The sequence below is a fragment of the Hemitrygon akajei genome, chromosome 6 (genome assembly GCF_048418815.1).
Source record: "Hemitrygon akajei chromosome 6, sHemAka1.3, whole genome shotgun sequence".
NCBI lineage: Eukaryota > Metazoa > Chordata > Chondrichthyes > Myliobatiformes > Dasyatidae > Hemitrygon > Hemitrygon akajei.
In genome coordinates, this window is record NC_133129.1 from 74,154,825 (window position 1) to 74,177,051 (window position 22,227).

At 40.3% G+C, this 22,227-nt stretch overlaps 1 protein-coding gene and 1 long non-coding RNA gene across 3 annotated transcripts in view; one reads left to right on the plus strand and one right to left on the minus strand.

Annotated features, from left to right (window-relative positions):
- The window catches only part of LOC140729167 (phospholipid-transporting ATPase ABCA1-like), a 165,281-nt gene that overhangs the window by 64,179 nt on the left and 78,875 nt on the right, over nt 1-22,227 (minus strand). Inside the window, exons 9-12 of the mRNA XM_073048637.1 lie at nt 13,938-14,175; nt 10,164-10,303; nt 7,884-8,000; nt 104-301 (exon numbers count right to left, since the gene is read on the minus strand). Of these exons, the coding sequence (XP_072904738.1) occupies nt 104-301; nt 7,884-8,000; nt 10,164-10,303; nt 13,938-14,175 (693 nt within the window). The remainder of the gene's footprint in view (nt 1-103; nt 302-7,883; nt 8,001-10,163; nt 10,304-13,937; nt 14,176-22,227) is intronic.
- Nucleotides 1-22,227, plus strand: part of LOC140729168 (uncharacterized) — a 60,034-nt gene that overhangs the window by 13,767 nt on the left and 24,040 nt on the right. Inside the window, exon 3 of one of the 2 annotated variants that reach the window (XR_012099278.1) lies at nt 2,703-3,209. The exons of the other annotated variant lie outside the window; for it this stretch is intronic. This is a non-coding gene — a long non-coding RNA (uncharacterized lncRNA). Of the gene's footprint in view, nt 1-2,702; nt 3,210-22,227 lie in introns of those variants that run through there. 2 annotated transcript variants of the gene reach the window in all.

The window sequence follows — 22,227 nt, forward strand, 5'->3', positions numbered from 1 at the left end:
GGATCTTTACCTCTGGATCCCAACACCAAATATGCATAATCCATAGGAAATGTTATATAGACTTGGAACTGAAAAATAAGTTATTAGAGCTCATAAAACTTACCTCCATTGCATGTGATATTTTGTGAATTGCCTCTTCTGTCTCATTATAAGCATTCCTCCAGGTATATGCTGAGTGATTTGAATGTTGGACCTCTTCTGGGTACTTTGCAATGAAGTTGGAGATGTCAGTAACTGTCCAAGAGGTTCCAGCCAACTTTGAGTTAATGTAGTCACCCATAACTTCTTTCTTCAGTAGACTCTGCAAAGATAAGGATAGTTTTGTGCTCAAGCCTCCAAACTACCATGGCCTCTTGACTCGACCAAACTGAAATGTTAGTTTAGATCAGGAGTACCCTACCTGGGATCCATGGATGCCTTGCTTAATGGTATTGCTGCGTGGCATGAAAAGGCTGGGAACTCCAGGCCTAGATCTACCATAAAGGAATCACAGCCTGTGCTTTATATAATCAGCTGTCGTATTTCTGCACTCTACTTTCATTACAGGTTTTGGAAGTAATCCGCTATTTTCTTTTGTGGCTGAAAATTTCCTTGAATCAGATGCTGTTGTTTATGTTTGCATCAGAATATGATACTTAATTTAATTGTACTTACAAAGCAGTTCAAATTTATTGTAATTATTTCAGGTTTTTGGTTCCCAACCTTGGAAAGGATCAGCCATTTGAAATCTTCCCTGACCTTCAGCCCAGTATGAGTTTAAACAATAGACCTGACCACTGAATTGCTGGAAGTTCAGTCCAAATCCGTTCCATCAATAGAATGTCTCAAAAGAGGAGAGGATAAGGAATTAATTTTAGGCAAAGTATTAAAGGATCCAGTAATAAGTGAGTTAGATTGAATGAGCATATGGATCATCTGTGATATAATCTACTGGCTCAAGAGAGCTGAAGGGATGAATGGCCTCAGAATATGGTATCATTAGTCACAAACATTGGGCTCATTATATGCACCAACCAATCTGTTGGCAAAATAATGTTGTCCATTCTCAGAAGATATCCATATTTTTAATATCAGATGCACAATGAAGGGCTAATCTGCCCTCTTCTAATTCACACCAAATCCTGCTCACCAATTCCCAGTGTTTGCTGTCTCACACTGGCTTCCTAAATCAGCAGTATTTTAATGTTAAAGTTTTTACTCCACTGTCAAAACTATTGTGGTCTTGGCTCTCCCTCTTTCTGTATTCTCCTCCATCTTTAGAACCCACTTAGAACTCTCCACTCTAACTCAAACTTCTGATCTTCCCTGCTCTCTTAATGGCAATCCATTACACTCTTAAAAAGCCCAAAATCTCTCTGCCTCTCATTCAGTCTTTAACGTGCTTCCTAATAGATAGATAGATAGATAGATAGATACTTTATTCATCCCCATGGGGAAATTCAACATTTTTTCCAATGTCCCATACACTTGTTGTAGCAAAAACTCATTACATACAATACTTAACTCAGTATAATATGATATGCATCTAAATCACTAACTCAAAAAGCATTAATAATAGCTTTAAAAAAAGTTCTTAAGTCCTGGCAGTTGAATTGTAAAGCCTAATGGCATTGGGGAGTATTGACCTCTTCATCCTGTCTGAGGAGCATTGCATCGACAGTAACCTGTCGCTGAAACTGCTTCTCTGTCTCTGGATGGTGCTATGTAGAGGATGTTCAGGGTTTTCCATAATTGACCGTAGCCTACTCAGCGCCCTTCGCTCAGCTACCGATGTTAAACTCTCCAGTACTTTGCCCACGACAGAGCCTTTCCTTTCCTTACCCAACTCTTCTCTAGTTTGTGGCATAGCGCGAGTTTTTACTTGATAGCACTATGCAGTACACGCAAGGATGTCTTTTTGTTACGTTAAGGGAGCAACATTTCTGAAAAAGTGTGATACCTTTCAATCCCTGAATTAACCACTAGGGGGCAATACAATGTAGAGAGCCATTCACAGGAACAAATTACACAATGCAAACTCTCCACACTTTGGCAGACTGCAATTTCTTCATTTACAAACCACTCAAATTGTATGCTTATTTATTCACAAAGAATGAATACATTGAATAAATATCGTGCCATAAACAAAAAAAATCAGATTTATGAGCATTAAAACTGATTTCACACTTGCCTTTCTTTAACTAGGCTTGTTCTGTCTGCAATAAAATTTATGTTTTTGTATTTTAAATGGATTATTCACAAATCTCTAGACACCAATACAAGTCAGAATCTCACATCATTTCTTGTGTCTAGAAAAAAATGTAATAATTGCAGGTGATCAAAATGCACTGGTATATGTGTTACATTATGTTTCAGTGTCACTGTGCATTCAAATAGAGTTTGCACTAATGTCAGTTTTTTGAGGTTGTGTTAGGTGGTATGGTCCAGTAGGTGGTTGGTAGGAGGCTGTTAAATGTGTGCACACACCTGCCTATCTGTGTCAGTGTGTGTAATCATTCATAGTGCAGGTGCAGAACTCCAGAGAAGGCAGTGACTTCAAGACAATGGGAGAGACAACGCTCCTCTCTATCTCACATTCCATGTCACTCTACTGCCCCTTCCCACCCAACCATTCCCATTCCCATGGGCTCACTAACCTTTACAGGCTTTCTGACCAACCCACAGACGAATCACAACCTTGTCTTTCTCGCAAATTTCTACAGATGGACCATGGAGAGCATTCTAACTGGCTGAGCCACCATCTGGTATGGTGGGGTGCTACTTCACGGGATCAAAACAAGCTGCAGAGAATTGTAAACTTAGTCAGCTCCATCATGGGCACTAGCTTCCTCAGTGTCCAGGACATCTTCAAGGAGCGATGCCTCAAGATGGTGGCATCCATCATTAAGGACCCCCACCCAGAATATGCCCTGTTCTCATTGCTATCATCAGGGTAGAGGTACAGGAGCCTGAAGGCACACAGCTAATGATTCAGGAACAGCTTTTTCCCCTCTGACACCAGGTTTCTGAGTGCACACCACCCTCACTGCGTTTTCATTTTTATTTTTGCACTGCTTATTTAATTTATAATTTAATCAATATATTCCTACTGTAATTCAGTTTTCATATATTACGTATTGCATTGTACTGCTGCTGCAAAGACAACAAGTTTCACAACATATGCCCATGATATTAAACCTGATGTGATTCTGATTCCTCTTCCATTAAATTCTGCACACTGTTTCCACTGTCTTCTTTCCAGATTGTTGACTCCATCAGACTCCTCAATACCCAGAGTCTGGACTGACACCAACTTACTGCCCTCTACTGTGCCTATTGTCTTGTTTATTATTTATTGTAATGCCTGCAGTGTTTTGTGCACTTTATGCAGTCCTGAGTAGCTCAGTATTCTAGTGTGGTTTTTTCTGTGTTGTTTTTACGTAGTTCAATGTAGGTTTTGTATCGTTTCATGTAGCACCACGGTCCTGAAAAATGTTGTCTCGTTTTTACTGTGTACTGTACCAGCAGTTATGGTTGAAATGACAATAAAAAGTGACTTGACCTGACTTGATGAAGAATTTTTAAGTCTGTAGTCTATTTCCCCTCTCTGTTTAGCAGAGTAAGTTGTCTGATGGTTAACAATGATAAACTAGTTGCACAAGCTTATGTGACTTCCTCTGTGCTCACCACACATCTTTCACTTCTGTGGTTGTTAATCCTACAATTTTTGCATTGAACCCTTGTGGGATGTGGGTTTAGCAAATACTTATTACATATCTGTAATTCATCTGAGATATTTGTCCTGAGCTCCCTCTTCAATGGTACTTCGATACAACTGCTTGAGGCACTTTTTCAAAAAGCTAGTGTTAGCACTAATGTTGCTGCAATATGTAATCAATGAGATGTGCTTTGAAGTTTTCATTTTAATGCTCTGACTGCTGAACAAAATGGCAATTGTTCAATGTCAGGTGTTCTGAATCATAATATAGAGTAACAAACGAAAATCGTCAAAAAAGCAGATGTTGGAGATCTGAAATTGAAGACTTTTTACTGGAACTCTACAACACAAGCTACATTTATTTCTATAATCAATTGAGCATGAGTGGTTCAGGGACTGTGGACCTGGAGATGCTGGTATGGAACAGCAGAATTCCTTTCCCATACCTGAGAGTCAGAAGGCACCAGTCCAACTACTTCACAGGAAACCCAGATCGACACTAATGGGAGGGCCACATTATTAGAGGTGCTGATTTCCATTTCAGATTCTTTTTGCTCCTCCAGATAAATTAAACAATTCCCTGGTGATCACTGAAGTAGGGCAGAAGTGCTATCGTAAGTGTACAGGACCCTCAAAAGATAACAATGGTAAATCAGCTTATCTGGCCTGCCTGTAGGGTCCTGCTGTGCACAAGCTGTTATCTCAATATCACTGGTGCCTCATTGGTTATAGACAACATTGAAACATTCTGAAAAATATTACAGGTAAATCATTCTTGCCTCCCAAAAGATTGATGAACTAGATAGATTTTGAGATCACCCAGTGGTTCCATAATCAACGGCATCTTTTTATTCCAGATTAAGTTCATTTGAAATTGATGTGCTGAGATTCGAAATCTGTCCCTAGATCAGTAGTTTAGGAATCTGGATTAATATTCAAGTAACATTACCAACTCCGGTCATCTGTGCCAATTTCTAAAAGGTAAGACATACCAAACACAGTGTTTGATTTCAGAGAAGTATGCCTAGAATTGTGATCCATTGCACCTCCCATTGAACAATTGCCATTTTACTTAGCTGTCAGCCATGGAATATGAGAATGAAAGTCCTAACGTGTAGCTCAACGACTATGATTGCAGTAAGGCGAGCCAACTCAAACACACATGTAGGTATGCCTGCACAACTGGCTATGGTACAGATTCAATACAATGATTTATCCTCTGTTTCAATTAATTAAACTGTATGGCAGAACCCGACGCTGACTCTGATTCCTCCTCCATAAACACTGCACAACTGTTTCTACGATGTCTTCTTTCCAGATTGTTGATGAAGAATTTTATAAACTATGCAAGTCAAAATCATCAAATGAGACTTGCATGGGATAAACTGAAGAACAAATAAAGAGTGCAATATGGGTTTCCTGACTCCACGGAGGAGGTAAAAGAACAATTATATACAGACAAGTGCAAAACTAACAAACTAATGCTACTCGAAAATTAGCTGGAACACTGTATGTGTAAAGAGAACTAAAGGGGCAAAATTCTTTAAGTGATTTCAAGAGAATTTTTTAAATCACTACGTGAAAAGCCCAATAAGAGAGAGCACATTACCAGAGAGGTTTAGGAAATGGACCTGGCCAAGAGAAAAGTCACCAGCAATCCCCAGGTTGGTGGGTCAGCGGACTGTAAAGGCGGAAGCTTATGGAATAAGCAATCATAATCTAACTGGATTTGGTAGTTATTGAAAATGATATAGATAGGTTGGGGTAAACTGTCTAAATGATGCCAGCAACTGTAGCACTAACACTGATACTTTTTTGCAAGCAGTTGTTCCAAATTGCAATTGAAGAGGTAACTCAGGACAAACATCTCAGATTAATTATGGATATATAATAAGTATTTGCTAAACCCACATCCCACAAGGGTCTAAGCAGAAATTGTAGGATTGACTACCACAGAAGTGAAAGACGGGTGAAGAGCACAGAAGTCACATAAGTTTGTGCAGCTGGTTTATTATTGCCAGGTAGAGGGCTGGTAGAGTCAATTGTCAGGCAGAGATCTGACTTAGCAAAAATGAATTGGAAGTGACTACTTCAAACAAATGTTTCAAAGAAGTCATTGCTATTCAGACTGTGAGGTTTATGGCAAGCATTCAATAATTAAATGAAAAGAAGATACCCCCAGCTGTCAGGCTCTTGGACGTTGAGAAAACATATACTGTAAGATAAAATAAAAAGAGGAAGCTCGCTACAAGTAGATGGACTCTTGACTTCAGAATGTACTTCATCATAGCCATACACTTTAATGTCTACCTGTACTGCACTTCCTCCATAACTGAATCATTTTATTCTGCATTTTGTTAGAGCTTTTCCCTTGTACCACCTCAATGTGATGATGTAATCAACTGGTATGCATGGGTGGAACACAAAACAAACTTTTTCACTGTACCTTGATACACATGACAATAATACACCAATGTAGCAAATACTGAGAAGGATGAAATTCAAAGGGAAATTAGAAAGAGGATAAAATAAAAAGTACCCACAGGTAAAGCACTAAGATATTGTGTGAATATATGAAGGTGACCAGAATTAAAGAGGGGGATGTAGGTCCTCAGGAAGGCCCAATCGGCAGCCTGAGTGTAGAAATAAATAATTTGTGAATGTCTTGAATAAGTACTATTCAAGACTTCTCAAGTTGGAAGAAGGGTTGATGTGGATGTTTGGAAAAAACAAACCGCAAGGGAGAGAGAAGAAAATAAGAGGTCGGACATCTTTAAATCGGGATATATCTCTAAGCCCTGGTAAGATGTTTCCATCATATCTTAAAAGAAGCATAGGAGGAAATCACTTTAACACTGATTATTGATAGACCAGCTACCGAAACCAATCCTTTTCTCCTTATTCCATCAATACCTTATCTGGAGTACTGAGGAGAATAATCAGTTCCCTTATTTGAAGAATGGATGCTGCTGCTTTAGAATTGGTTCGGAGGTTTACTGCACCAAAACTGGAATGGGAATGTGGTCCAAAGAGGAAAGGATAGACAGGCTAGGCATCTATCTTCAGGTGTTTAAAAAGTGAGAAGGGACTTGATTGAAACATACACTGTTTGAAGGGTATTAATGAGGTGGATGTGCAGAGAAAGTTTCCTCTTGTGGGGGAGTCTTAAACTATGGGTCACTGTTTTAAAAGAATACTACTAAAAGGTTTGTAGCTTGTTAATATGTGTATTTCATGATATCAAGTGATTTCACCTCAAATTCATTTCCCAAACAAAATAACCTATTGCTTGCCCACTGGAATATAGTCCAAAGAAGGCCCTGTGGCTGAAACTGTATCAGCCACTTAGTAAATTTTGTAGGTAGTCAAACTCCATACAAATATTCTATGTCATCTCCAATACTGACCATAGTTACTTGAGAGGATTGATGTGGAAGTTTCCATGGTTCTTTTCTTCCCCTGCTTGATTCTTATCAGATTCAAAATACGAGAATAGGCCATTCAGCCCAACTTGGCAATGCCAGAGATAATCCTCTGCAGTCTTTGCTTCACTCTCTACTTTATGTCACCCAACCATCGTATAAGAACCATAATAAAGCAACAGATAGACATAGGCCCTTTGAGTCTGCTCTGCCAGGACATAAGATCATGGTTAATCAGTTCTGATGCAGAGTTTCGATTTGAAACATCGACAATTCCTTTCTCCCAACAGATGCTGTTTGACACACTGTGTTCCTCCAGCAGATTTTGGTGCTCCGGATTTCAGTATCTACAGTTTTTTTTTGTCTATCCAGATTCCCGTCAGGTTCTATAAACCCTTTTAGTCAAAACAATCTCTGGTTTGAATGTATTTAATGATGCAACGTCTGCATCTTTCTGGAACAAATGATTCTAAAGATTCAAACAAAGAAGAAAACTGTTCCTGACCGTAATATTAAATGGACACCCTAGTTGGTGGTTGCCCCAGCCAAGGAAACAACTTAGAGATTCACCCTCTCAAGCCCCCTTCATATTTTGTGCCCAATATAACGCAGAACCAGCTTAGACTTATGAGCACACTTTGTTTGTGACACACATTCAACTACTAGAACATCCCAGAATTAATCAGTAATGTCTGATTTGATGACAAATGATGACAAAATAAACAAGCTTAGAATGGACACATACTAGAAAGCATGTAACTCACTCGAATCAAATCCATTGCTTGGCTTCTTTCCATAAATTCCCTTATTTTTGGTCCAATTTCTTCCCACATTCCTCCAGCTTCCCTGAAGACACTCAATTCTTGAAAGGTCTTGTTAACCTAAAAGTAACAAATGACAACATTGCTAAGCATGAAAAACAGGCATTCTGGCGAAAGATCAGTAAGGATAGACATTGTTAAAATTATCTCTTCAACTTTTGTTCTAGATATGAGGCCAAAGCACTGAAAAAGCCAAGTTATTATTTGTTTTCCTAATTTAAAAGTATCAAAATAATATTGATGCTTACAATATACATTTACAGTTCAAAGTAAATTTATTATCCAAGTACATATACTATATGTCACCACGTACTACCTTGAGGATAATTTTCTTGCACTATGCACTACCCAATATCTCATAACCTACTGACACATGGTTTATAGCATCAATTAAGCCCTGAAATAAGACAGGGAAATAAGAGAGAGAACGGCCATACAGATACTCTAGCCTGTTCCATTGTTGAATGAGGTTATATTTTGGTTCTCTATCTCATATCGCTAAATAATTTTGGATAAAATATCCTTCATATCTCAGATTTAAAATTAATAATCAACCCTGGTGTAATTTGCTGAAGAGAATTCCAGACTGTGTGGGAATGCTTTCCAATTTCGCTCCTGCCCCTGCCCCCCCCAGGATCTTCGCCTACCCAACTAGTCTCAATAAGTTTCAACTCTCTAATATACTGGCACCTCGGGATGTCTCAAAGACTTCAATCAAATTATTCTTTTGTCTTCTACATTCCAGAGGACTTGCATTTTTCTTCATGGTCTGACCTTTGGAGCCATATATTAATTTGGCAAATCTATGTTCCATTCCCTCCACAGCCAATATATTATTCTGATGGCTTGTTGCCTAGAATTATTCACTTGTGGTCTTAGAAGGACAACACATACCAACAATTATACTTTCTATCTCCTCGTCATCCGGAAATAAAGGTCAGCATGGGATTGCTTCTGGCTCTGCCCACGATTTTGTACTGAGCTATGAAAATAGAACCTCAAGTCTCCTCGGAATTCAACTGTTTCCAGCTTTTTATTTTTTGGAAAGAATCCTGTCCTTTGTGAGTCCAAATATCATGTTGCCCATTTGAATTTAATTAACCACAATTCTTTTTAGTCACACAATCCATTAGTATATTTTTTCCAATTCAATACTCACAACTACAGAGCTCACAATACCAGTACAGACCAGTTTTATGTAATTACTTTTGAACCCACTTACCATCTCAAAACAAGTGAGGGCCGAAATTAATTATGAACAAATATTTGTCATTCCTGAATTAGTCTCACTGTTCTTGTGAGTACAAAACCTATTATTTTAAAGTATTACATTTTGTGTCACTATGGTGTCCTTTCACTTTTCATCGTCCAATCAGACTTTGAACAGTAATTTTACACAATAAATAATACATGCACAGTCGCGGGGGAGTTATCACTAAAGAAAAACAAAATTCTTTTAAATACATATAGTGATGATCAACCTACAATGATAAATACAATCAAGAAGTTTGTCTTTCCAAAGAGACCTGGTTAACTTCTTGGCAACAGCATCATGGGTGAATAGTACAGGGTTATTAGTACAAACTGTATAGTTTGAATGGGAAACTCAATGCACAGTGAGTTGAACAAACTACATAAAACAGTGTGACAGAAAATAGTGCCTGGATTTGGTACCGTAATGGTCCAAATGACCCAGTGGTCATGAGATCACAATTTTACCAGCAGTAGCTAATGCAACTGATTCCAGTAAAATTGATCACTTCAGTGTTGCAAAACATAAAAGCATGAGTAAACCTTTTAACCATTAGGCCAATTATGCTGTTCAATTAGATCACTTAACTTAACTCTTCCCACTAATGCACACCCCTTGGGTGAAAAATCAGATTCATAAGATTTTAAGTGCATTCAGATTAACTTGAGCTACTGCCAACAAAAAAAAAGTACTTTGAAATCCACTAAACAGAGAATTTCAAAAAGTTCCTTTTAACCCAGCTAAAAATAAAACTGATCTTAAAGTTAGAATGATGACTGTACTTATTCAACTGAAGGTGATAGGCTGGAATCCTGTAACTTGTCAGACAGCATTTTATCATATTAAGGTGCTCTCATAATAAGTACGTAACAAAGGAAGAATATGGGTGGGTTGAGAGAAAATGACATTGGGGATTTAAAAAGAGATTAAAAGGATCAAGGTTCCCCCACACATTTAATTATAAAGCTTACCTCTTTGATTATTTTCCGGGTTACAGGAGTATCAGGAGTGTACAGAACTTTCCCAACCAACAATGGCTTCATTGCCCTCCAGATCATCTTTGAGATGGGATTGGATTCCAAACTCTTCATCAAGTCATTGCAGTATGGAGCTTAAAAGGGAAACAGAACAGCTTTATTTTTGGGAATGATTGATATTTGATGTGATAGTTCTCATTGAAAACATATCAGTGAAGGAAAGCAGAAAAAAACAAATAAGACAGTGAGGCAAAGAGAGGACCGAGAGAGAAGGGGGGAAGAGGGGAGAGAAGAAAGGGGGGGAGAGAAGAGGGGTAGAAGACAGGGTGGGAAGAAGAGAGGGTGAAAAGGAGAGGGTGGTGGAAAGAAGAGAGGGTGATGGGAAGAAGAGAGGGGAATGCAACAAGAGAGAAACATCTTCCATAACCTTAGGATTCCCAATCTGCCGAACAGTTTAAAGAAATGTTTTTGAGGTATGGGCACTACTGCAATAAAGTACAAATGCAGTTTGTCCGGAGCAAACTCCCACAGTGGCATTTTTTAAATGTTGGTTGAGGTATCCAATATTGTTCTTCTTCAAAATATTGCTATGAGATCTTTTAGTATTCACTTCTGAGAATAAATGGAGCCTTTGCTTAATGTCTTACCTGAAGCTGGCAAATTGTTTAATTTTTGTCATATGTACCAAGGTAAAGTCTTGCATTCTGTCCAAACAGATCGTTCCAGTACAACGCTGCGATGACATAGTGCCAGGTAAAACAATAACGTGATGTCAGAATGAAGTGTTACCATTACAGAGAAAGGGCAGTGAGGGTATAAGGTGCAAGGCTACAGTGAGGTAGATCCTGCGGTCAAGAGTCTATCTTGTACTGGAAGGCCATTCAACAATCTTATAACAGCGAGATAGAAGATCTTGGGTGGGTATGTCTTTTCAGGCTTTTACATCTTCTGCCCAGTGGGTGGGGTTTTTGATTATGTTGGTTGGTTTACCAAGGCAGCATGAAATGTGGACAAAGACTATAGAGATATGGCTAGTTCCTGTGATGTGCTGAGCAGTGCCCACACCTCTTTGCAATTTCTTGTGGTCTTGGGCAGAGCAGTTGCTATACCAAGCCATGATACGTCCAGATAGAATCCTTTCCATGGTGCAGCGATAAAAAATTATGAGGGTGAGAAGGCACATGTCAAAATTCCTTAATTACATGAGGAAGTTGGAGCAGGATGGGCTCCTAGGAACTTGAAGCTCTCGACCTTCTCAACCTCAATACGGTTGATGTAAACAGGAGCACTTGCACTGTTCCACTTCCTGATGTTAATGACCAGCTCTTCTGCTTCGCTGAGATCATCTGTTGTCATAACAACACATTACAGGATCTCTATCTCCTTCCTCTACTTGGACATTGGTATTTGAGATATGCTCCACTATGGTCATATCATCTGCGAATTTGTAAATGTAGATAGAGCAGAATCTAGCCACACACTTATGAGGTAAAGAAAGTAGAGTAAGGGACTGTGGATGCAGCCTTGGGAGGCACCAGTGTTGAAATCATTGTTATAGAGGTATTGCTGCCTATCTTTATAGCTTGTGATCTGTTGGTCAAGAAGTCAAGGATCCAGTTGCGGAGAGAGGTGTTGATTCACCGGTCTAGGAGTTTGGAGATAAGTTTACTGACAGTACCTCAGCAAAAAGAATGCCTTGGTATCTGTTGCAACATTGTGAATATTCCACGCAGGTCTGTGACTGCAGAAACAGTCCCTGTGTATCTAACAGTATTCTATCCAGCAGCAAAGAAGTTTCAGCTTTGCCTGGCTAACATACTGTAAATGTTTGTGGGTTCAAAAGAGGCCTATGTGCATGGAGGACACTAATTATTAGCAATCATTTAATGAATGAATTCACTCATATAATGCCATGGAATATAATGTATTAAGGGAGTCAAAAGAAATATATCTCTTTAAACGCAGTGGATAGTCAACTTTTTTAAGGGCTACCTGTACATTGCTCGTTCAGGAAAGTGGTCTGGCAGGATAGAATATGAAAATCAGCTTCTGGCTTGCATTATGAAAATACAGCTATGAGTCACAAGCTGTGGTTTTTTTTTGTCATGCGGTACCTAAAATTTCTCCAACATCATTGGTGGAGGGATGGGTGCAATTACATCCTCATCGGCCCACATCCAAATTAGTTGCTGATCTGTCCTCTGTAAGAACAAGGTCAAGTTGGTACCCAGTTACAATGTTTGATGATATTGTTTGCGGGATTGGTTTTGGGGACAGTGCGGGGAGTTAGGGGTCGAGTTAAGGTTTTGGTACAGGAATGAGGGGGGAGTTAGAGGTCAGAGGCAGTAAATAAAGGGTCTGAGCAAGAGATTGAGTCTAGGTAAGAATGCTCTGTGATTGAACGTCAGTAAATCCCAGAGGTGAGATCAGCAGGCACTGAGGAAACCAGCAATCCCCTTGTTGGTGGCAGACAGTAGGTGTGAGGTATGGCCGGGAGGCACGAGGGTTGGCAGCTCCCCAGGTCGTCAGGGTCAGAGGTCCATGGGAGTCCAGAAGTCGAGGCCCTTACTTCGAACCCATGATAGGCCGGTTCTGAGGTTGCTACCCAGATGGAAAGCAAAGCCAAAGATCAACGTACAGAGCACGGTAGAGGCCTGAAGGAGTCGGAAATTTGTATGAGTCTGGAAGCCAAGGCTCAGAGGTTAATCTCCTGATCAGTGAGTCCTATGGTCTAGATCCGAAGGTCAAACCAGTAATAGGTGGAAAAGAAGCTTGCTTTGCTGTTGTCTTGTTTTTTTTTTGTTCTTGCTTGCATTGCTGAACATTGTGGGTCAGCTATATTGGCACCAAGTCAAGTCACTTTTATTGTCATTTCGACCATAACTGCTGGTACAGTGCATAGTAAAAATGAGACAATGTTTTTCAGGACCATGGTGTTACATGACACAGTACAAAAACTAGACTGAACTATGTAAAAAAAAAACAACACAGAGAAAGCTACATTAGACTACAGACCTACACAGGACTGCGTAAAGTGCACAAAAACAGTGCAGGCATTACACTAAATAATAAACAGGACAAAAGGGCAAGGTGTCAGTCCAGGCTCTGGGTATTGAGGTGCCTGATAGCTTGGGGGAAGAAACTGTTACATAGTCTGGTCATGAGAGCCCGAATGCTTTGGAGCCTTTTCCCAGACAGCAGGAGGGAGAAGAGATTGTATGAGGGGTGCATGGGGTCCTTCAGAATGCTGTTTCCAGAAGGTGTGGCAACACTTGTGGGCTATCCCCAGAGTATCCTTGGGTGTGCTGATTGTTAACACAAACATCATATTTCACCGTATGTTTTCATGTACATGTAATAAATAAATCTGAATATGAACAGCATAATGAAGGGGGAAGATTTCTTCTCCAAATCTCTTTAAGGAAGGTCACCCACTCTGACTGGACATAGTTTAGGTTTCATCACGTGACTCCTGCCTTCAACAGCTCTTTCTCCCTTTTCCAAGGTCCTTAGCATGACTGAAGAAAAGTATCAAAAACATCAGACAAAGGACCAACAGCTTAGTTTTAATGTCCCTATGACTTTCCCCCAAAGTTACTCCCCATTGAGTAATCTTTAATTTCTGGAAACACCAGAGCCAAGCTGGCAACCTGTTTATGGCTCATTTAGCACCCCTTTCTCAACTCCCTTATTCATCGTATTTCAGCCTGTTACATGAATCATTTATTAAGGAAGTACCCATGGAGATGACCAAATGCAGATACTCACTTGTTGAATTGTCATATTGTGAGGACTCTTCATCTGTGTTGTTTCTGCCCAAAAGGTACTTGTAGTTGTTGTCCTCGTACCAATTCAGGGATTTGATTTTTAAGCCCCCACCTTCTGGATGTCCACACACAATCCTCGTCACGGCTTGGTACAGCTCCTGGGGCGATCCTGACAAGCTATCGTTGCGAAACAGCATCACCTCTTTTCTCATGTCACTCCAACTCTTAACCTCAGTCAACTGTGCAAAGACAAGAGACACAGGAAACCAAGGGTTTAGCAGCTGTTTGGACCCAGGGGCATGGCTGGTACCTTCTGCTCCTCTTAACCAGTGAACAGTTCTGCTCTGGCTTTCCTTCCAGTAAACTACCAGTGAAACGAGCTTACTTCAACACGCTGAGGAATCTGATCATTGGAAATGAAAGATTCTACGAAATGCAACGAATATTTAGTGTTCTATGAATTAAGTCAAGGTCATGGTGTCACCACAGATGCGAATGTGACTAACTAAAACAAAAGTTCTGGAAGGATAGAAATATATCTACATTTTCCTGATGTAAATGCAGAATGGAGTATTGCATCTACACTATCCTCCGGAAGTTTGATTGTCCTTGAATTTCAGAAGTTGTAATGAAGAATTGAGGCTATTAAAAAAAAAATCATTTTGAACCTATGTAACCTCTGGATAAAAGAATAATTGGGACTGAATAGGAATTTTTGAACTGAAGTAAACTCTGTCTTCAGCAGTTACCAAAAAAAAACCTGGCTTATAACTAGTTCTCCTTTGGTATGCAGAGAGAGAGACATTGAGAGTTGATAATATTCTATATTGTACCCTCGTTTGAGTAAGAGGAGGAGGGCTCACTGATAAGGACAGGAATGTACATCCGTCAGGGTCTTGTAAAGGGAATAACTGATAAGGATTGGACAGTACATCCATCTGTAATTAAAACCTTCATTTAAAAACTCTCTTATCTGTAACTAGGTTCTGCACCAACAGACTTGGTGGGAGTAGCAGTTCTAATAACATCTGAAACAGTAATGTACGGGACTTACGAAGTATAAGTACACGGCTCTAACCTGACTAAGGGGTCCACTTGTCGGATGGTGGCAGTACTTACGTGCCTTCCCTTTGACAACTGGATCTCAAACTCCTGCAGGAGGGTGCGGCAATAAACTGCTTTAACTATAAGAAGCTGGTGTCCTGAGTTCTATTCAGATTCGACTTTAACAGTAACACACAAAAGCTACTAAATGACACATGTGGCTTATGTAACTGAGGGTACACTTTTACCCCTTTATTTCTCAGAGAAGTTTTTAAAGAAAGGGGTGTGGAGACATTTAGCAGGGATTTCCAGAGTACGTGCCCAAACTGAGTTGATAAGTATCTGATTCGGTGATGAAGCAAGTGTGGGAAAGCACACACGAGACCTACAAGACATATACGTACCTTGATAATAAAATTTACTCTGAACTTTGATTGCTTGGAGTGCTGTTAGGTTGTAAGATGTTTCTGAGATAGAGTGAAACTCAGCTTTGTAGAATTTGTATATATTGCAAGTACAAGGATTTATGTGTCAAAACACCCACCTCATAGTACTGGCGTGCGGTTCCTCAATGTGTATACTGAGTTTTTTTTAGTAACTGTCATAAATTATTATTTGGTAAAGAACTACATATGATATTAAACTTCCCCTTTTAACAATGGCTTCAATGTTCTGTTTTTTGAGAATTTCACCTTTAGAATAATACTTAGTGATAACAACTACATAGTTCCAATTCACAAGGTGGATGAGTTTTATATTTTAAAAAATAAAGGCAAAGTAGCTCTCATGGACCCGAAATGTCAAGTGAGAGATGGGGAGATGTGCTCCAACTCAGAGACTTGTATTCTGAGATTCAGTTGGCATTAACAACAGAAATCAGTGAGGCCACACTTGGTGTATTGTGTTGAGTTCTGATTTCCCTTGTGTAGGAAGGATGGCATTAAAAGATTCACAAGGATGTCATTAGGACTGGAGGGTATGAGTTATAAGGGGAGTCTGGGTGGGCTAGGACATTTCCCTGGAGAGCAGGAGATTGAGGAGACACCCCATAGTGGATGGACCATGATTAAGGACAGTCTTTTTCAAGTGTCGGGGAGTCTAAAACCTCAAGACATAGATTTAAGATAGAAATTGATAGATACTTTATTGATTCCAAATGATTGAAATTACAGTGTGACAGTAGCATTGCAAGTGCACATATATATGTAAATATATTAGAAGAGAAGATGGGAGGAGGTAGATTTAATAGAGAACTGCGAGGTAACTTTTCTTACATATAGAGGTGATGGAATGAGCTGCTAGAGGAAGCTGTTGAGGTGGTTATCACCACAATGGGTAAAACATATTTGGACAGAAACATGGAGAGAAAAGATCTGGAGGGATTTGGGATGAATGCAAGCAAATGGGACTAGTTCAGATAGACAACTTGAATAATATGGACGAGCTGGGCTGGAGGGGCTGTTTCCGTGCCTCTAATTAATGTTCTGCATTTCCCTTGTTAACATTTCAATTCTGTGTGAACAGCACCGATGGGGTTTCTCATGAAATTTTTAATGCAAAGAGAGAAAGATTCTTGATAAGTAATGGGGCACAAGGCTATTAGGGTAGTCAGGAGAGTGGAGTTGAACTGGCATATTTTTATTGAAAAACAGTGCAAGCTCAAAAAGCCAAGACTTTGGCTCCTAATTTGCATGTATGCTTGCAATTATTGTATGGGGAATTTAATGTGGTACCCAAGGTGATATACAGATAATGAGAGGAGTAAGCAGTGTTCTCATGTCACATCAAGCTCTCAAATGGCAATGCGACATTCTCCAAATCAATGTTGAATAAGAGATACAGTCGGCCCTCCTTATCCACGAGGGATTGGTTCCAGGACCCCTCGCGGACACCAAAATTCACGGATACTCAAGTCCCTTATCAACCTGTCTCAATCCGGTGGACATTAGGACCCAGCGGAACTCCGGACTTTATTTAACCTGTCTCAGTGCGGTGGACATTAGGACCTGGCTGCGCAGCTCTGAATGCACAGTGTTTCTGTTCACGAAAATAATCACGATCACAATTGAAAATAAAGTGGAAATAATAAAGTGATCAGAAGGAGGTGAAATGCCATCGGTCATTGGAAAAGTGTTAGGCTACGCTGGTCAATGATTGGAACAATTTTAAAGGATAAAGTGAGAAAGGCCCTGCCCCGATGAAAGCTACAATTATTACTAAGCAATGCAGTGGTTTAATTATTGGGTTTTAGGGTTTTGCGTTTTTGATCCTCCACATCAACCCGCCATGGATGGAGAGCGCACTCGAAAGCGGTCTGTCACTGGATCGAACTCGGGAAGAAGTTCCCAAGCCCGGTGCTGAAACATACGTTCTTAAGTGTTTTATATGTAAAGAAAGGTGAAATATATACTATATACTAAGACAAACATTTGACTAACTGACACTAAATAATACCGGATGTACCTGTTGATTTACTTAGTAAGAGAACTTCCGATTTTTTTCGATCCTGATCCACGATAACCCACGCCCATCCTCCCGTATACTTTAAATCATCTCTAATTTACTTATAATACCTATTACAATGTAAATGCTATGTAAAATAGTTGTTACGCTGCATTGTTTAGGGAATAATGACAAGAAAAAAAAGTCTGTACATGCTCGAACAACAAGTGCTGGAAGAGCACTTCCGGGTTTTCGCAGTTGGTTGAATTCGTGGATACGGAATTTGTGGATAAGGAGGGCCAACTGTAAATGCAGGCCAGGAAACTGGTGAAAACTTGTCGCTCATCAAAACTGTCACGGAACTTTTTGCATCAGCCTAAGAGGCAGACAGAGCCTCAACTTAAGTGTTTGCACGTGCTTCATATGACCCCATGGGTTGCCTCCCACCTCTCAAGATCAAAAGGCTAACTGGCCACTGCATATTGTCCTTCGTGCATGGGTGAACAGTGGAATTGTTGGGTATTGGGGAGAATAAGTGGACATTAGGATAAGATGAGTGTAACTGAGTATTTGAAGATGAGTATGGACAGAAGGGCTTGGTTCCATGTTTATGATTCTGGAGCTCCCTCAGTAGCTGCAGTGCTTTTCTGCTCAAGTGCCTGGAACAGGATTGAAACCATGGGTTTTCTGACCCAGAGAATGGATGATTTAAATGTGTTATCTCATACACATGTTTTGTTCTGTTCCTAGATGAACTAATAGTCACTGTGTCAGTGAGAGAACAGTTAAAAGACTTTTCTTGTTTTTTTAAAATGGATTATTCTCATCCTATCACATCACAAATGATACCAAAAAAAAACTTCGATCAGAAACTTTTGAAACTGTAACGATCACCCAATAAATCTTCTCCACAGGAAAGAACTATCACTGTTGAATCTATGGCTTGTCTGCAAATGCACCCACATTGAACAGGACAACCAGTGTTTCGGGATACACCAACTGTTCGTCATGGACAGTTTTAAAATATCTTTGGGATCTGACGACTATCAGCAAAAAGCAAAGCGCAGCTATCGTTAGAAACCAGGAGTTGGGAAGTCCGAGAGAATTTATGGAGAGACAGATTAGCAGAGTGGCAAACTGGCAAAGAGGCAGAGAGACAAAGCAAAAGTGACAGAGTGAGCCAGAGAGAGAGAGAGAGAGAGAGAGAGAGAGAGAGAGAGAGAGAGGGAGACACGCACCGACAGAGAGCCAACATCTCAGGGTAGAATGAGTGAAAGGTCATTGACTGAAACACTGACTCTGTATCTCTCTCCACAGATGCTGCCCAACCTGCTGAGTACCTTCAGCATCTTCTGTTTTGGTTATCTGCAGATTATGTTGTTTTGTCTGATTGGCAATACGAAAAAAAGAGTTAACAGGCCAGTTGGCAGAAGTCCAAAAGAAACGCTAGTTCCCCTTGACAGTGTGTACTGGGACAACTTGGACACGTCAGCTCGTTTGGTATCACATGGCTTCAATTATTTTTAACAGACAAAGGCGAGCCAAAGTACTGTAACCTGACACTGTAGCTTGCTCATATGCTTATTTCTGCTCATCTAGACTTATGCAATACAGAAATATATAATTTTTTAAACTTCTGTGGAGTAGTATTTCCAGTCAACTTACTTGCTTTTGGTGCTTTTACTTTCCGTGACATTGATTGAAAAGGAAAAGGATGTGTGATCACACAGTTAAATCTGAAACCAGAAGTAACCGTAAGTGGCTTGAGAGCCTCTCATGCACTGTGGGGTTACTAGAGTTCATTTGACAGAAGGCGCCTAACTAATTTAAATGCATAATTCATAAACGTTGCATTCAAGGGAGGGGGAGCTCCTGGGATAATAGCCACTATTCATATTGCAAACGATCAAACAAAGAGAGTCTGCAGACAAGTTGGAATATTGCACCACTGTAATGTGTCAGAACACGCAAACAGTATGCCAACACAAAGCAGGCAAGGCAGAAACAAACACCCGCAACAGAGGAGAAGAGAACATAAAAGACTGAGGTGTGGCTTGAGCGTGGCTTTGAGGACTGTAAAAATTACAGACTAGACCGAACAAAGAAACTTCCATTTACAGAGAGGTCCAAGGGCCTTTGTTGTAAAGTGGTCGCAAATATAGACAGGGAATTTCTTCAGAATGAGAGGGCAGCAACTTGTGACTCTCTACCACGACTTGTACTTGAGGGGCGTTGTACAGGTTTACATAGAACATTAGGCTACAGTCTAGTAGTCTGTTACTAGTCATACCTGTCTAGTAGTCTGTTAAACTTCACTAGTGTATCTGCCTCCACCACTGACTCAGGCAGTGCATTCCACTCACCAACCACTCTCTGATTGAAAAACCTTCTTCTAATATCCCCCTTGAACTTCCCTCCCCTTATCTTAAAGCCATGTGCTCTTGTACTAAGCAGTGGTGCCCTGGGGAAGAAGCGCTGGCTGTCCACTCTGTCTATTCCTCTTGTACACCTCTATCATGTCTCCTCTCATCCTCCTTCTCTTGAAAGAGTAAAGCCCTAGCTCCCTTAATCTCTGATCATAATGCATACTCTCTAAACCAGGCAGCATCCTGGTAAATCTCCTCTGTACCCTTTCCAATGCTTCCACATCCTTCCTATACTGAGGCGACCAGAACTGGACACAGTACTCCAAGTAAGGCCTAACTAGAGTTTTATAGAGCTGCATCGTTACATCGCGTCTCTTAAACTCTATCCCTCGACTTATGAAAGCTAACACCCCATAAGCTTTCTTAACTACCCTATCTACCTGTGAGGCATCTTTCAGGGATCTGTGGACATGTACCCCCAGATCCCTCTGCTCCTCCACACTACCAAGTATCCTGCCAGTTTGTGAGAGAAAGCTCCATAAACAGGAAGGATAACTGAATAAGAACCAGAGCAAAAAAAACAATAACATAGACTGAGAGCATCAGCAGGTCAAGCAGCTTCTGTTGGAAGAGGGCCAGACTCAACATTTTGAATTTCTTTCCATAACTGAGCACTTTCAGCATCCAATGGCTTTGTTTTGGATTTCTGGCACTTTCAGTTTTCTTGCTGCAAAGAGTAAGACAGGAAACAAAGCTAAGAAGAAGGGGGTTGAGAGTACTGACACGTACAACACCAATTCAGGCATAGTCTGAGGGGCAGAATGGCCTGCTTCTCTGAGATAACAGCAGAAATTGCTCTAAAAGCTCAGCAGGTCAGGCAGCATCTATGGAAACAGAAACAGTTCATGTTTTGGGGGCTGTGTTCAGAATGGACGGTTCCCCGGCTTCTGCTGGAGGTATAGAGCGAGTCAATAACTGGATGTAATTGCAAAGAACCTTAAGCCTTCTTAATATTGATCAACTGCTGAAGATGTAGGAGTCGAGGAAAGTAGTGAAAACTTGTTTTCATAGAACTGTTTTCCAACAGCAGTTAGTCCATTCAGGACAGAAAGGAGAAACAAGCATCCAGCTTGCTTGGTACATCAATGTGGGCCCAGTGGTACAGTTGGCCCTCCTTATCCGCGGGGGATTGGTTTTGAGACCCCCCCCCCCCCCCCGGCAGATACCAAAAAACACAAATACTCAAGTCTCTTATTTAACCTATCTCAGTCTAGTGGTATTTAGGACCCAGCGGAACTCCGGACTTTATTTAACCTGTCTCAGTGCGGTGGACATTAGGACCTGGCTGCGCAGCTCTGAATCCGCAGTGTTTCTGTTCACGAAAATAATCACGATCACAATTGAAAATAAGGTGGAAGTAATAAAGCGATCGGAAAGAGGTGAAACACCATCGGTCATTGGAAAAGCATCAGGCTACAGCGGTCAACGATCGGAACAATTTTAATGGAGCATGTGAAAGGCCCTGCCCCGATGAAAGCTACAATTATTACTAAGCAACGCAGTGGTTTAATTATGGAAATATGTATATTTCTTAAGTGTTTTATATGAATAGAAAGGCAAAATATGTACTATATACAGTACTAAGAAAAACGTTTGACTAACTTATGCTACATAATATCGGATGTACCTGTTCCGACTTCAAATCCGACTTAAAGACGGACTCGGGAATGGAACTCGTTCATAACCCAGGGACTGCCCATACTTTTAAGTCATTTTTAGATTACTTATAATACCTAATACAATGTAAATGCTATGTAAATAGCGGTTATACTGTATTGTTACGGGAATAATGACAAGAAAAAAAGTGTGTACATGCTCAAACAACGAGTGCTGGAGAGAGAACTTCCGGGTTTTCCTGATCCACGGTTGGTTGAATCCGTGCATGCAGAACCCGCGGATAAGGAGGGCCGACTGTACTGTGAGGTTGCTAATTTAATGCCAAGTTTCTGGGACAGCAATCTTTCTAAGTTTTCTGTGTAAAATATGATTTCATGAGTTCAAGGATGTGCATTGCAATATGAAAGAGAAGCAACAATGCCAGTCTAAAAATCACAAATCCCCAATTCATTACACCTTTGACAGATGGCAAGAACATTTTGTTTCTGAGGGAGAGTTGTCAGTCAAATAAGCAGGAACTACGTGCTTGTAGCCAAGCAACTGCTTTTTCTTCATGCATGGGTTAATTTGATATGTCAACAGCAGCAAAGGTAAATGTTACCCTCAGGGTTTTCTATTGAAACTATGAACTAGGGTAGGATCCAACCCATGGATATAGAATGCCAGCTTAATCAGTGTCAAGTTAGAAATATCTCATAATAATTGGTGCAAAGTTGCACCATCAGCATTGAATGAATGGATAAATACACCCAATACTTAGCC